Source organism: Myiozetetes cayanensis, unplaced genomic scaffold, assembly GCF_022539395.1.
Source record: "Myiozetetes cayanensis isolate MyiCay16 unplaced genomic scaffold, myiCay2020 scf1, whole genome shotgun sequence".
Lineage (NCBI taxonomy): Eukaryota > Metazoa > Chordata > Aves > Passeriformes > Tyrannidae > Myiozetetes > Myiozetetes cayanensis.
Genome location: NW_026086604.1, coordinates 38,394,313 through 38,410,973, shown reverse-complemented (window position 1 = coordinate 38,410,973; position 16,661 = coordinate 38,394,313). Strand labels below are relative to the sequence as shown.

General features: G+C 38.4%; 1 protein-coding gene across 2 annotated transcripts; it reads right to left on the bottom strand.

Annotated features, from left to right (window-relative positions):
* Positions 1–646: 646 nt before the first annotated feature.
* On the bottom strand, positions 647–13,830 carry LYPLA1 (lysophospholipase 1). 2 transcript variants are annotated; one of them, XM_050328569.1, is made up of 9 exons: positions 13,696–13,830; positions 13,272–13,303; positions 10,195–10,260; positions 8,663–8,710; positions 7,776–7,846; positions 7,137–7,210; positions 6,330–6,431; positions 5,558–5,737; positions 647–4,067 (listed from the first exon to the last, which is right to left on the bottom strand). In XM_050328569.1, the coding sequence occupies exons 1-9, from the start codon at positions 13,762–13,764 to the stop codon at positions 4,014–4,016; spliced, it is 696 nt and encodes a 231-aa protein (XP_050184526.1). In that variant the 5' UTR covers positions 13,765–13,830; the 3' UTR covers positions 647–4,013. The 2 variants fall into 2 exon arrangements, with proteins under 2 accessions (XP_050184526.1, XP_050184531.1); XM_050328574.1 differs by having other exon boundaries at positions 5,558–5,734.
* Between the last annotated feature and the right edge of the window lie 2,831 nt (positions 13,831–16,661).

The window sequence follows — 16,661 nt, the reverse complement described above, 5'->3', positions numbered from 1 at the left end:
TAGTGTCCTAGAATAACTCTACTAGAAAATATCTTAATTTCCTCTACTTTTCAAAATTATAAGAAAAGTTAAATAAAATTAACCCGGAATATGAAGAAAAATAAAATCATACTTAGCATTCTCACAATAATGTAGCAAAACATATCCTGGTGAGTGATTTTCTCTTCAGTAACTACCAATCATCATTATTCTGTATTATATTATCATGCAATGTATTTGCAAGAAGGCTCTAGAGTTCCTGCTTCACAGCACATGAAAGTTCAACGTCTTTCAGGTAGGTATGGAAAAAGTCTTTAGTACTTGCCCAAACGCCAATGGAAATTTATTTTACAATGATAAAAAAATGGGAAATTTTTACATTTTCCCTACTACAAATATAATTTCCAAAGTTAGGATTTCTTATCATAAATAAAATGAGTAAAATAAATTACATCTTAGATGTTCATATTAAATATAAATGGTTTATACTTCATAGCACAAAGAGTAAATGTTCAGCAATTCTTTATAAAATTTAAGATACATAGGCCTTTTACATATGGTTTTATCAACATCTTACAGTTTGTTCTCAGTCCTATCCATCATCCCAAATAGCACCTCTACATAAAAGATGCATACAAATGATTTCAATGAAGTGCAGTATACTCCATTAGAGAGAACATCTTTTAATTAACAGTTCTAATACCAGTTACAGTGTACAGTACTTTTAGCAATCTACTGTGTTGTAATTACACAAGATAGTAGGAAGAGACCAAATCATACAGCCCTCACCACAATACAGACCCCGTTACAGGTTTACCTCAAGAACGGCTGGAAGGTTTGGCTTATAATATATAACTCAACATGTTTATGAAGTGGGCAACATATTCCAGCAAGAAGTCAGACTTGTGATTGCACAAAACTGCAGTCAAATTTAAGTAGCATTTTGAAATTAACATTAACAAGTTAGATGCCCATTGAAACAAACTGATCTGCAAGCAAGGTATTTTCTTATCACTGTTTTCATAGGTTTGACAGACACCATCTCCTTTGGTGGAAAGTCCAAGATTACAAAAAATAAACTTCATTATTGGACAGTTTTGAATTGGACGACATTCACTGACAGGACATTCATAATTAGAACACTGACAGTCCAAGTTCTCCATTTTAATTGCGTACTATGAAAACTCCCCCATCTGACCTATCATTCAGTTGCATGTATATGCATTATGAAAACAATTCCAACATCGAATCACTTAAGGTAATCATGAAATTCAGCTACAAGATTTTACCCAAAGTTTTCAAACAAGCCAGGAATTACAAAAGACAGGAGCTCAAGATACACACTATTACACGGACAAGATACAGACTTGAAGTTTCCTCTACCTTCTGGGCTCTTTACCAACCCCCAACTACAACACAAACACACACTCCTGAAAAAGAAAACGAGGAGAACTCTTTCTAGAACACAGAAATTCAGAGTAAGTCAAAACATTTACTTATTTTTACTTTGGTAACACAGCTCTTTGTAGATAAATCAAGCAGCAAAGCAGCAGTATGAAAAAGAGTCTTGTTATGATAGCTGAGTATTTGAACAAAGTTAACACATAAACAGCATTTACAGAAAAACATCTGAAAGTATCACAATGATGACAGTTGAAGCTGACTTGGATTAGAGTGCATAAGTACTACAAACTGACCACAAGCTGTAAACACAGTTCATCAAACTGTAGAAAGTGTTATGAGGCATATGAACATAGAATGAAGTTCAGACTGATCTCATTTTAACATCTTAGAAATACTTTTAAAAATTCATTCTTGCAGAAGGAGGAATATGTGATATAAGGACACAGTCAATTAGAAGTTAAGACACCTGAACAGTATATCAACGAATCTACAAACAGAACATGAAAGTAATGAAGTAAAAATTATAAGCTCATCCAAGAACTTTGGAAACACGCCAATATTCAGGGAATTATGCAGACAACAGGGGAATGAAGATAAATCCATAAACTAGGAGAAATAACATATAGTTTGTTTACCAAGACTGCAATTCAGCAGGACTGCAAAATTAGCTAATGCAATTTGGGAATGACTCCAAGCTAGAACACACTGTTTTCTCAAGAGAACTTTGGCAGAACTACAATAAGAATATTATGGTTTCTTCTGTGAACTAAATTAACTGAAAGACAAATTGGCAGATCTATAGAAGAGAGTGACTGAGAGAAATGACTAATTAAACTTCAAAGTTAATAAACATGCCCTCTTAACTACACAGATGGAGTATCTAAAACTGTTTCATTACCATTTAGGAAGAAAACTACTTTTCAATTTTACATATCAACTGATGTTTCATAATCCATAGCAACTGGATTAGAAGAGAAAAACAGCTTCCTAAAAGCGAAGTATAATTCCCCACTTATGTATTTGCACTGGCAGATGCCTCAGACATAAATATACACTTTAAGACAACCCCTTGATTAAGCTGGGAGAAGAAAATGTACCTTAAACACAGGTATGAAGCACAGTGCTGACAAGAGAGATGCATCCAAACCAGGAATATTCTTTGACTGAAAATGTATTATAGTACAAAGCATTGTTATGCAGCATATTATGCAGTAAAAAGTGTAGTGCATTATTTTAAACATTCCTAGCATGGCAACAGCCTCTGAGCTCCACAGAAGAGCAGTTGCCAAAAGTAAATTGTGGCTCTTAACTGCAAAAAGCTATTGAGTGTGCATCAATTCCTGTAACCCAGTGCATTCTGTTATTTTAAGCTTCTAAAAGAAAAAACATTTTGTAGATAATCTTGTAGATTTAATTTTTTTCCATGGCACATCTTCATATTCCTAGGCTATACTGATCTAGGTAAATGCAGACTGATATATTTGAAAATAAAATGCTTTCTTCCTTTTCAGAAAAAAAAAAACAAGTCTCAACGTGCAATTAAGAGAAAGTATTATATAGTATCAATTTAAAGTTTAGGTAAGTTATATCCCAATTGCAATAATAATTCTACTAAAAAGTAATTCAAATAAGTGAATGTGTATATTGCAGATGAGAGTTCAACAATACACAAAACTACACAGTTGAGCTATTTTCAGTTAGTTACTCCAAAGCAGACAGAAAAAAAAAAAAATCAAAACTATATTCTGTAACCGCTCATGTCAAAATATATAAACAAATGAAAGCTACAATGACTAAAACATATTCAGTATGAAAACAAGATTTTTTTTTAATCAAACTCAAATTGATCATATGCATTTGTTCCGAATTCTGTTCCAAGTCAACATTTGCAACAAGATTAAAAAAACAAAGACAGACAATAAGTGACACAGGACAGCCTAACCAGGAATGAGTCCCTTTAGAATTTCCACAGTATCTACCTATATGAACAATTTAAAATCGAGGTGGTTTAAATATAAGAAATACCTTAGCTGACTTCTAGCCATTAGAGATCAACCCTCCTTATCTGTTAAAAAATTAACATATAATCTTTAAAGCTTTATCCTTGGTAGCATTTATCCTACCATCACATGCCCACTATGTTACATGTTGTGTACTTTATGCCCACTGTGTTCCACACTGGGTACTTCATGCACTCATTACTTAAATGCTGTCATACATTTTCAATGAGTATTAAGAACCAGGCATGTCTCAAGTACAACTAAACTGGTCAAATCTATGTTGCTCACTTTAAATTTAGTTTTTAATTACTTGCACAAATAGTTTAAAATTCTGCAATCAAGGAAAAAAAAAAATCAGACATTTTAAAATGGTATGTTTAGGGTTACATTCTGTAATTGTTACCTAGTCCCCTCATTCATATAGTTCCCACCAGTGGGTGATGAATACTAAAAAGATTATCCTTTCTTGTACATTTGTATTATTTAATCCTCATCCTAAGTATAAATTTGCAACACAGTAGTAACACTGCAGGTATAGAAATAATGCTTCCTATCAGGCATATGAAAAGATTAACACTCTACCACAGTTGATGCTGGTGTATTTATACAGAAGGCTTCTCACAGATCAGTTCAGTCTATGGGAGGTAGATGTTTGTCTATGAACTGTTTTACATCCATCATCTCCTGTTCAAAGATAAAAGTATGAAAGGACATATTAGTTGAAGTTCTCTGCTACTATATTTAGCTACACTTAATCTTGTTTTAGCATTTCAGTTATAACGAGCAGCTGACCTACAAATATTGAGTAATTAGTTACTTGATGAAATCATATCACTTTGTACACAAGTCAAGGCTGATAAGTCTCTTCAAGGCACTCAGAAGAGGCTAAAATACAAGAGAAAGAGCAAAGACTACTTTTTCTCTCTGACATTGAGCAGGCAAGTTACATATTAAACATCAAGTGATCTGAATAGAAGCAGGCTGACCATGGATAAGATCTGAATGTAGCTCAAGCCATAGCTTTGTGCATATTTTAAACTTTTTCAAGTTAGCAACAGTGAGAAAAGGCAGCAGCTCTTCCTCCTAACCATTCAGTTTCATCTTCATGATGCTTCCTTCCTTAAGGAAATGCAATGCAGTGAACTAGACTGGGAAACTAAGCCACGTTAATTTTTCTTTTTTAGTTAAGTCACTGTTGTAATAAAGAGCGCATTACTAATGTACTTGTGTAACAATTCAGTGATACTACTGTCTAAATGCAATACTACTGTGTACATGTCCCAAAGAGGTTGTATAAAGGTACAGTTCCCTCAAGATACAACCACCCAAACTAAAAAAGATATGGATTCGGACAAACACAGATCTGTTCCTCGCCTCCTCTTGTTTCTTGCTCCTATCGCTTGGTTCGTGTGAGTTCTGATGCTTCAACTCTCTACAGCTGCAAAAACTGAAGCCAGCAGCTTCTGCCATTTTAACAAGTTCAAAAGGTTCAAGGAAGTTTCTGATCAGCTCCAGAGCCAGTGCAAGGAGGAAGAGAGGGCCACAAGGTCACGAGCAGAGGGAACTAGTCCACCCCTTTCTGGCAGCAGCAAGTTATTACATTAGCTCAGCTGCCTGCTGAGCCAGAATCACAAATATAGGTTCTAAGGCTGCCTCTTCCATAATGTCAGCCCTCCCTCCCTATACCTTCGATGTCTCCATATACAGAACCATCAGGATTCTTCTCTCCAGAATACCATGGTGGATTTATGCTATGAGAATCTGTCTTCCAATTCAGGTTGGGTTTTGGGGGTTTTTGTTTGTTTGTTTGGGGAAAAGTTGGTTTGTTTTTTTTTTAGTTCGTAAGCAAACAACAGAAATTTGGGTGAAAAAGAAAGGTATTTTATAGACCAAGTAGCCTAGTCCCAAAAATACAACCTTATGAGGAAGTTCTCACTAGTAATATATTTTGCTTTGGATGCCTTTTTTAGCCCAGCATTCAGTTACTCACCAAAATAAGTCAGCAGCACGAAGAACTTGTTATTGGAAAAAAAACCACAAATGAAGACAAACACAAAAACAACCAACAAAAACTAACTCCGCCCTCCTCTCCCCACCTCCTCAAAACCAGTATTTGTTGTGAGGGAAAAGAATTAACCATACCCAGCTAAAACATTGTATATTAAGAAAATTACCTCAAGAGATGAGCTATGCATCATGCCAGAGTAAGTCTTGAAGGTTACGTTGGCTGGATTTATCATACTCTTTAGCTTCTCAACAGTGAGGGAACCGAACATTACAGGAACCAGTGGGTCACAGTCCCCATGGCACTGAAGAACAGGAATGTCCTTGTTGACACCACTGATAGGGCCCTGCTAGGAGAAGAGAAGAAAGAGACACTAAGTGGAGATAAGGGTGCTAACACTTTGAAATGAAATAACCCCATGGCACTATGCCCTGTGGCATGATCAGTAAGTTGAATTCTGAGGGGGGAAGAAAGACAATGCATAGTCTGCAAGTTCTTTATGAAGTAAGCTCTGTATCTGGCAGTACACTAAGCTCAAAGACCTGCAAATAACATTTTGGTAAAAAACTTCAGAAGAGAAGAACATGCCTTCTGGTGAAGTAAAAACACTGACACTTCATTCAACTACCCAGTCCCTAATGATAGTGCCTTGCAGATGGAACAAACGGCAGATAGGAAATTAATCTTCATGGAAAACTTGTTATATCCTTTAAATTTTCTAGGAGTGTCATTTTAAGCATAGAAAGCTCCTGAGTGTCCATTCCTTCTTCCTACTGAGCAAAATCTGAAACTCCAGGACACTACTTAAAAAATTTCAAAGTTATCAAACAGCTGTCAATATCTGGTAATAACAACAGCCACTAACTCCTGCAGGAGGTACAATTCTGAGATGTACTCATTCCCCAAAGGTGCAAATTATCTTAGGAAAGAAACATAAATACCTGAGGAAAAGAGGCCCGTAGAGGAAGCCAACAGCTGAGGGCTACAACACCTGCTAATTTTTGATGTGTTGTAAGAGCTGTATACAATGATAAAGCACCTCCCTAAGATAAAGAGACATAAGTATTAGAACGGTCACAGTACTCTCTCCCTTTTAATGCTTGTTTCAAGATCTCCTGATTTCTCTTTTAAAGGGCATTTTCTATTTCAATCTATCCTTCTTTAGAACCAACACTAAAAACACGTCTTATGCTTTTTCTCCTTGCCTCCAAGACCACATGATGAATACAGACGTAAACCAGCAAATTTACTGTAACTAACAGGTGTGAAAAAACCAAAGCACTATTACTCACAACAATATTATCACTACTTTCTTATTTCAATTTATTTGCATGCAGACTATGGAGTTGATGTCTGGACTAATTAATTTACTCAGTTACCTACCACAAGTATGAAGAGAATATCTGGCAAATAAATCCAGACCACCAAATATCTACCAAATTAAATTTAAATTAAAAATACTGCAAAATTTTCAAGCAAAACTATATATGTTATGTGCATAAAGATTTTAAATAGACTATTAATTTTAGTACCTTTTTACACAAGCATATTCATTATCCAGTGAATAGTAATCATTTCCATAAAGCTAAAGAACTTTATTTGTTAAAGCAAAGGAAAATTGACAACGTAAAATTTTAGCGGCATCTAACATCAGGTCTTTTCAACTGAATTGTCTGGATTTCCAACTTTAAGAAAGCTAGGCAACTTCCCTAGGAAAAAATACACAGTTCTTTCCAACCATATCTTACCTGAGAAAAGCCTCCTAGAATAATTCGATTAGAAGGAATTCCATTTTTTACTTCTTGATCTATCAGTGCTTTAACTGCAACATAAATAAAGGCCAGTAGTTAAAACCCACTCCATTCTCAAGAAAGATACCTTCCTCCTGACATCAACAGAAAGCTAGTGAAAGGAAAATCTAGTCTGCTGTATGTTAAAAAGTATCAAAATATCTAGAGCAAAGTAAGAAATTTTAGTGCCACTGTATCATTTTCAAAGCGGAAAACCACCCAACGAAGTCTTGCAAAAGCCCCACTGCTGGGAAGACAGTGTCCTCTTCTAAGTAAAAGCAACACGAGTGGATGCTCATATAGGAAGCCATCACACTACCCAAAAGCTCTTAAAAAAAAAAAAAATACACTGGTTCCCATGTACATTTCATATTTGAGAGTATGAAGAGTCTATATTGGTGATTACTTATTAATAAAGTTTAAAAAACCAACCAAACAAACAATGCATTTAGCTAAACTTTGGTCAGTGGTAATACAATATATACATACTGTTTTCCTTAAAAAACATTGCCTTTGGAAAACCTGTTTTGGACCGATAATTCATTTTTAAGAATACACGGAAGTACTTTTAAGACAAAAAAATATTCCTAAGCATACCATTCTCCGCCGCCTGCTTGATCCCAGCTTCATCTTCCTGTGAATCTGGAGAAAGTCCAGTGATATCAAACCTTACAAAAACATCAACAAGAGCATTATTCATTAGAGCATCCATTCCACTTCCTTAATACACAAATAATAAAATTTGGATGTTTTCCAGATAAAAATTTTAGCTGACATATTGTTTAGTACCATAGATTACAAGAAACACATTTACATCTGTAAATGTGGCTTATGAAGCTAGATCTAGTCAACAAAGCTTTTCTGAGTTTTGATATCTTCTGTAATTTACTGCAAATTAAGCAGCTTAGTTTTGATATTTGCTCCACAAATATTAGCAGGAATTTCAATTTATCAGTTCCATGTAAAAATTAAAATATGTTTTGAAGAAATACAGGAATAACAAACACAAGTTACTTGAGGTAAAAAAAATCAAAAGCCAACAAAACTGAAGACTGGTTTAGGACCACTGAAATTTGTTCTCTATTCAGAATGGATGCTATAAAGAACAGTTTCTACATATCCTACTGACCCACCAACAACAATATAGTAGCAACAATATTTTTACTGCAAGCTTCTACTACTAATGACTATGGAATTCACACATGATGCAGCCTACAGACTGCACCTGTAATATAAAATGGGGTTTTTATTTTAAGACACACAGATTAGTCCTGAGGAATAACCATTACCACAGACACACAAGGATAATTAGTGTACTCATGAGAGCCCTTTTACAAGAACAGAACTAAAGCAAAAAGCTTTTTGTACTTGCATGTGATTAAAACCAGACATTCAGGTTGTTCATGACTTTAAATTAAGAATAATGAGCTCAAACCCCTAGATATATTTTGATTAGAATCGTCTGCCATTGTACAAATACTTACCATGATGGCATAGACATGTTCATGTTCAAAGAAACTGGCATGACTGGCCTAGAAATGAGAGTGAACACCGCTGACATAAGATAGATACTGAAATTCAATAATGCACATGCAGTCATGTCATGAAATTACATATCTCTAATTATGTCTTCCTTTTAAACTGTAATTATCATGAGCTGCTTTGCAGCATCTCTTGAAGGAAACTCTTTTGAAACCTGCCAGCCCAAACATATTTAATATTCAGGGTTAAATTACCACTTTTTATGGCAAGTAAGCAAAACATTATTGGGCTGCTTTAAATGTACATGTGTGCAACCGCATATATTTCATATACATATTTTAATATATACCTGTATTATTTAGTTATTTTTAAGTGGGAGTCCTTTATCACAGTTCCATATGCATCCTCAGTGGATGAAGGCACTTTACGCAGCACCATCAGCAGACCTAAGGAAGTAGCCAAATGCATCACAGTGGTGGATGCAAGTCTGGCCCCACATGCTGAATTTGCTTAGGCAGGGCCTGCCTTCACTGCAGGACTCCTTCCCACCCCTGTGCTACTGTATGTCATCTTTTCAGGCACATCAAGACAACTTCAATGGACCATGCCATGGATCAAATCTGGCTTTAGTTTTAATCTGTGGAAACTGAGGACCATAAGTTCTGCAGCGAAAGACTGAAAGAAGACAAAGGGCAAGCAAAGAAAACAGCAGATCTTGCTAAGCTGCTTTTGAATGGCTCAGGAAAGCGCAGCCATGTGGTAAAACAAATAAATAAATCACAGTCCAGTAATCAGCAATACACCAAAAAATTGCTTACTTCTCTCCCTACCATCCCTGTTCCACATATCCCAAGACAATCTGAATTTTATGTTAAAATAAATTAACATTATACTTAATTAGTTTTTCTACCATTAAGTAAACACTAGACAGATCTTATTGCTTTGTTTATTGACTCCCGACTCTGTTCAGAAGTAATTCTCTTCTCAAATTGCACAAAGGCAGGTCAAATTGCATAATTTCCTGAAAGTATGAATATCCTGTGAATCTTTAAGTTTCCCTGTACCATACAGCAAGTTTCAATATACTATATACACACCCAAGCTTAAGCACACGTACCTACTACAAATTATATATAACGGTAAGTAAAATATAAACAAACATAACTCCTTGATAAAGCTGGTTTTTAATAAATTATTAGGCGGGGGGGGGACACAGGAAACAAACAACTCAATCCATTGAAAACAAAGTCAAAATAATCAAACTTTGCACATAAAACCTTCCAAATATGTTTTCAGTCTGAATTAGTAAGAAAAACAACATACAAATAAAAATGCAGTTTTGCCCTAAAGTAAATCACGCAGCAGTTCCTAAAAACAAGAAAATACCTATTATCAGCAGCGTAATTTGAGAGTGTATTTTTATATTAAAAAAACAAAATGCAGAGACATCCAAAACCCATTTGACTTCATCATGCAAGTGTCTTAATATGCAACTCTGCAGAATAAGGTAAAACAAGAAAAGTTACAAACTTACGCATGTGGGCAAATGTATTTCACATGGGGGCTTTTGATACCTGCAAGCGCTTCTGACCATCCATGCCTGTTAACAAGAAGTATATTAAATTGCATTTATGTTTTGGCTTAGCTCTTATTTCTATACTGGCGTATCAGCACAGTCCAAGTATGAAATATGAAGAATTAGCTCAATATAAACACATTTCTAGAACATTTTTACATCAACCACAGTATACTACGAATGTAGTACTAAACTTGTTCAGTCTCTGAATGCTTGTAGCATGTAGACAGCCAGGAAGACTTTATCTGACTACCTCAGTTGTGACAAAGCTGCAGAAATATCACTTTGGCTCTAGGCAAAGCCTGCTCCGTATCTGTATGGCTTTATTAACTTGTGTGCCACAACAGATGAACACAGGTATCCTGCTTCCAGGCAGCTCAGAGGCTGCTTCGCTGCTCCTGCAAAGTTAAGGCAGTTTCTTTCACAGCCAACTCTGCTCTTTCTGAACCCCATTTCTCCATGAGGGAGAGCAGCAAACTGACATCTAAGCTAACTCCACGTGAAGCCAACCTAATCAATTAGACGTATTAACTTCAGCTCAGCTCAAATGCTCTTGGATTCAGGCTGTCCTAAACACCACTCCAGAGCGCAGCAGCTTTTTAATCTCAAGCACATGCTGTATGAGTTCTCAGAACAACGCAAGGTCTGCACAGAAGATGAGTTAACGAGCTTCCACCAATCCAGAACACTCAAAAGCATAATTTAAAGACTCACTACAGGTCTCATGTTGACACAAACTGACCTTGACCAAAATCTGAAAGCACGCAGAGCCACTGCCTGTGCCTGCACTTGGCTTTACAGAACACTCAGTAGTACTTTTATTCCCTGATTTTATCACCATTCAGTATTCCTAACTCACCCACTAAATTAGATATCAGAAATTTGATTCTAAGCAGAAAACACCTTTAACAAATTCATCAGTGACACAGCTGAACTAATCAAGACCTACAGCAGACAAGCATGTTTGGTTTAGTTTTAATATCATCCTGAAAAGTTAAAGGCGTTTCCAACACACAGACAGCACAGACATTTGAAGCACTGACCGTATATCTCAGCCTGCTTCCTACCAATACTTTTATATATATTATTAACAAATTGCAGGTAATATGACTTGCATAACATTTGCAGTATCACAGAAGACCAAATAAGAATCTAAAGAAAAAATACAATGAGAAAAAATAGCTAAGAATTTGGGGGCCTTTTTTAGCCAACTACAAAGACTAATTTGACAAATTTGGAAAGTAACACTGTATACACATTTACGCAGACTCCTTAGAACAGTCCTCTACATTGTAACTTTTGTTCAGATTTTGACAAGTATGTACCAATCTTTAAGTGCCATTTATATAGGAGCTAAGAGAGAAAAAGAACACAGCCTCTGTTAGACACTTCCCAGCATAAGAAAAATACAGTAGGTAAACTGAAATGATCAATTTAAAAATCCAGTTGAAGTACAATAGGTCAGTTTAAACTGGGGGACGTTACAAAATTGTTAATAAGTTCTCTTCAGACAATTTTTTTGGGTCACTACTACAGCTTTTATTTAAAAAAAACCAGCACTATGTTAAAGGCAGCTTATTTAATCTGATCTGCAGTGGACTAGAGGAACAAACACAACTAAATCACTGTACTTCCCCAGAAGCGTCATGTCTTGTTAATGCACACATTTCAGTATACTCAGTGCATTTGCAAGTTCGAGACTGCATTAGCTTTGGCACCGCAATGGAAACACCACCTTGACTAAGGAATACAACTTACATTAAAGAGCAAGTCTCTATTTTTTTACCCCTTGCCAAAACCAACATCAACTCCATTTGCAAGCACTCAAATTCCAAAAGCTCAAAAGATTCTGCAATCATTTGCTGAACATTTGGTGCCAAGACGCAGGCAGCCCTGCTCCCTCAGCTGCATCCTACCAGCAAAAAGGAAGAGGGATAATGCAAACAAGGTGTTGTGTCAGCACAACAAATCAGAACAGAAAATCTCCACTTGTAGAGTACTGCCAAGTGCATTGGGCTTGATTCTTTTTTAAACTTACTAAATATCCAGGTTATGCAAGTTTTAATTCTGATGGCTAGCTTGTTTTAGTTCTTCAGAAAAAATGTACATCTTAAATATGGCAAGTTTCAACCTTGAGGCAACATTCAAGTTCCAGGTAACAGAGCTCCTAAAAAAAAATATTATGCAATTTTGCCCATAAGGGAGCACAACAGACAAAGCATTCATGCTACTTATTTTCAGTATCTACGTGTCAGTTTTGTTATATTCTTCTACTACACAGGTTTAACACACTTCTAATTTGTTAATTCAATAGCTTTAATGAATGCATGCTTATTTCTGGGAACACGGAAGCTTCAAATGGAAACATTACACCAACAGCTAGAATACCTCCTAGAAATCCCCTACTACTCTTTCCATTTCTACTCAAACATGGAAATAATAGGAACAAGGTAAACAGGGCATTGCACATTTTATTTAGGTGGTTTTTTCATACTCTGAAGTCCACATTTCATAGATAGAAATCTGTAGATATTAGGTGACTACTTTGGAGTTTGCTTAGATAAATTAAATAGATCTGAAAGCACAAGATACTGAAGAAGAAGCAATGGACTAACAGCACCTATTGGTAAACCAACAATCCACAAGTTCAGAATAAAAAAAGAACTTTAAATTTAGAGAAGCACAGGAATAACCAGGAACCCACTCTCAGGAAAACAAAAGATCAGAAGCCTCCAGACTTCTTTTTCTAGCAAGTTTGACATAAGAACAAAAGTGGGATTACATTCAGGCCAAATTAGGTAAGTGAGTGAAAAGAGAGAAGAAAAGGCTTTTGAGGTCTTGCTGGAAAATTTTAAATAAATAGGTGTCACTATTATCGCAGGAGACATGAAGTTCGATCTGTTGTTGGCTGCTGCATTCAACGAAGGGCAAAACAAGAAGCTTAAGTAACTTTTAACTGCTCACGCCTTTAAAACATGCAGATTATATTTGAAACTATAATAACTACGGAGTATGTAACAGATCAGAATACACACCCGGTATCTCCCAATCCATGAAGAAAAATGACCTGAGGGAAACAAAAGCAAAAATAACCAAACGTAGCGGTTTCAGATCACTAACCACCCGAACGCACCTCGCCCTCGAGCCACAGACGCCCACACAAGGTCAGAGGCAGTTCGCAGCTCGGCACCACTTTCTCAGACGACAAAACTCCGCTCCGCTCCCTTCCCCTCTCCTCCCCGGCCCCGCGCGGCCATCTGCGGCCACCCCCGCCCGGGCACCGCTGACCTTCCAGGTGCCGGGCCCGGCCCGCCTCGGGCGGGGAAGTACCGGGAGAGCCCCCTCAGCCCGCCCGGGCCACCCGCCCGCCATACCCCGCGGGCCCGGCCCGGGGCCCCGCAGCACAAAGCGGGGCGGGGGCGGCCCCTCCCGCGGCTCCCGCCCCCCGCCCGCACTCACGGCGGCCGTGGCCTTCCTGGCGGCCGGCACGATGGCGGGCAGCGGCGCCGACATGTTGTTGCCGCACATACACCGGGCTGCGAGGCGGCCGCGGGACACGGGCCAGCGGCGGGAGGCGGCGCGGGAGGGCGGCGGAGGCGCGGTGGGAGGAGCGCGGCGGGGCGGTTTGGTGCTGGGCTGTAACGCCCGCAGGGGGGGGTGGTGGTGAGAGAGGGAAATTACGGTGTTCTTATACAGGTAAAACGTAAAAAAGAAGTCGCGGGAAGGCAGGAGAACCGGTACAAAGGCAGCGGACAGCAGCACTGTTAGACGGGACTCATTTCGTCGGATCAGATGCCTTCACCACCAAATCAGATCTCTTGTCTTACAGCCGAGGACTCACTGATTCTTCCTCATCTTGAAATGTATTAGGCTATTCAGGCACTCTGATTGAAATTACTGGATCGTTCCAGTCCATTCCAAATACTTAGATCAACTCTGAATATGTTTGGGAAACACATTTCTGTCAAAACGAAATGCTTTGTTCTTTGTCTACTATTCCATACATCTTTGTCAGATACTTACTTCCAGAAAGTCAATCTACTCATTGTATTTGCCGGGTGGTATCTGGCTGGCATGGATGCTTTGTTGGCAGCTCCAGCAGCAGCTGAATGCACACTGTGGTTCTTTCACATCCTTCACAGTGGCGGGTTCCATACCAGACAGGGATGATTTTTCACAAAGCTTTTGCTCAACAACGTTACCAGCACAGCTGCATAAAACATATTGGTGAAGCCTTTGTGCCAACTGTGTAACATTAAACATGCATCCTCTTTTGCCACGATTGTTAGGCTGTTTCGATACAATATTGACGCTAGGGCATCCTTGTTTTTGCTGAAATTGGATTATTTTCATAGGTAACTTTTTGTGTTTTGATTTGTGTCTGCGTTAGTGTGTGCTCTTGCCTGATGTACTCTACCCAGTTCAAGTCTGTTAAGAAAATACAGTTTATGCATAAAAAAAAATCTATGGGAGCTTCACATTATGTCAGCTGCTTATTAAGTATGCTGAACCTGATTCCTACTGTAGATCATCCTTTTGGGACATGAACAAAATTTTGCTTTCCCTCTGTACTCTGCTATTTACTATGTAAAGGTCACTTCCATAAGGTGAGCTACTGCTGAACCTCCAGCCTAAGAAGTCAATAGTCTGCTCACAAATAGAACAAGCTTTTAATATGTTAGTCAGTATAGCTGGAATGATCTTACTTGAGTTCCCGATTGCTGCTAGTATGGCTCGGGGCCACTGGAGAAATGTGAGCTGTCTGTGGATTGGGCACAAGCAAGTCAGTCACACTCATCGGGATTGCCTGTGCAGGCATGGGGGCAGTCTGCTGGTTACGGGCAAGTGTTTGAGAAACTGACCATCTGGAATCTGGAAGGAATTGCTGAAAACATCTGAACTTTGAACTTTTCAAAGACTGGTAAGTTGTTTGTCTCTTTAAAATGAGATATCTATCACAGGAATGATATTTTCTATCTTATTTCAAGTCTCTGTTTAAAGCAGTGAGAGCTTTACAAGGCAAAGCATGCTGTAAACTATGTATTTCTCCCTATCCTAAAGGCTAAAATGAGCATAGATAAGATAGTTGTCCATACCAGTATCTTGATTACTATTACACTGTAATTTTTATTAATTTTTTTTTAAGGGAGCAAGAAGCTACAGATTTCATACTGAATTCTGCAACTCACAGAATTCTGCAACATAACTCACAGAAACTCACAGAATTCTGCAACATAATTTCCATTTTTATCCCCATTTACTCCCAGGACTGGCAGAGCTGCTGCATGACCTCTTGTCCAATCTGAAGCAGACATTCAATATGGAAGAAGGTATTGGCCAAACAGAAGTTTCAAGATGGAAAGCAGGGTATTACACTGAGGAATATTGTCTGACTTTCACAATGGGAAGTGGCCTTTCTGCTCTGCATCTCCTCAGCAGCAGCTTCTACAATTCAGTTCTTCACTCCAGCAAGCCTGCACCCTGTACACCCTTCCCATCAGACCAGTATACTGTTGGAAACTGTTTTGTGGCTTTCCAGTAGGTCTGCTTTTAAATTTAAAATATTGAAATAATACATGGGATCGAGTACTGCAGCAGTACTAGGAAAGTCTCTGTCTTGGACAGCTGGTCTTGGCTGGGGTAGAGTTAATTTTCTTCGCAGTGGCTGGTATGGGGCTATGTTTTGGATTTGTGCTGAACACAGGTTGATAATATAGGGATGTTTTTGTTATTGTTGAGCAGGGCTTGCACAGAGCCAAGGCCTTTTCTGCTTTTTGTGCTACCACACTGGTGAGGAGGATGGGGGCACATGGGGAGTTGGGAGGAGACACAGCTGGGACAGCTACCTCTAACTGACCAAAGGGATATTCCAGACCATATGACATCATGCTCAATAAAGAGGAGGGAAGGAGGAAGGGGGTACGTTTGGAATGATGGAGTTTGTCTTCCCAAGTAACTGTTAACGTGTGATGGGGCTGCTCTCCTGGAGATGGCTGAATGCCTGCCTGCCCATGGGAAGTTGTGAATTAGTTCCTTCTTTTGCTTTGTGTGCATGGCTTTTGCTCTCTCTATTAAACTGCCTTTATTCAGCTCACAAGTTTTCTGGCTTTTACCCTTCCGATTCTCTCCCTGATCCTGCTGGTTAAGGAGTGAGCGATCAGATCAGCTGCGTGAGGCTTGGTGTCTGGCCGAGGTTAAACCACGACAATGCCTAATCGTAATAGATATTTCCACTGAGTATCTGCCCTAGCGCTGTTTGTACTGGCACGGTGCACAGAGCACTGTGAGCTGAGACACGTTCAGTGCACCATCAGCATTTCATCAGCAGCACCACCAGGGTTCCGATGCAGCCTCATGGCTTCAGAGGCTCGGCTTTGAAACACTCGGCTGAGGTCTGTGTGAGCAACAGAACAGTAGGTGCTGTT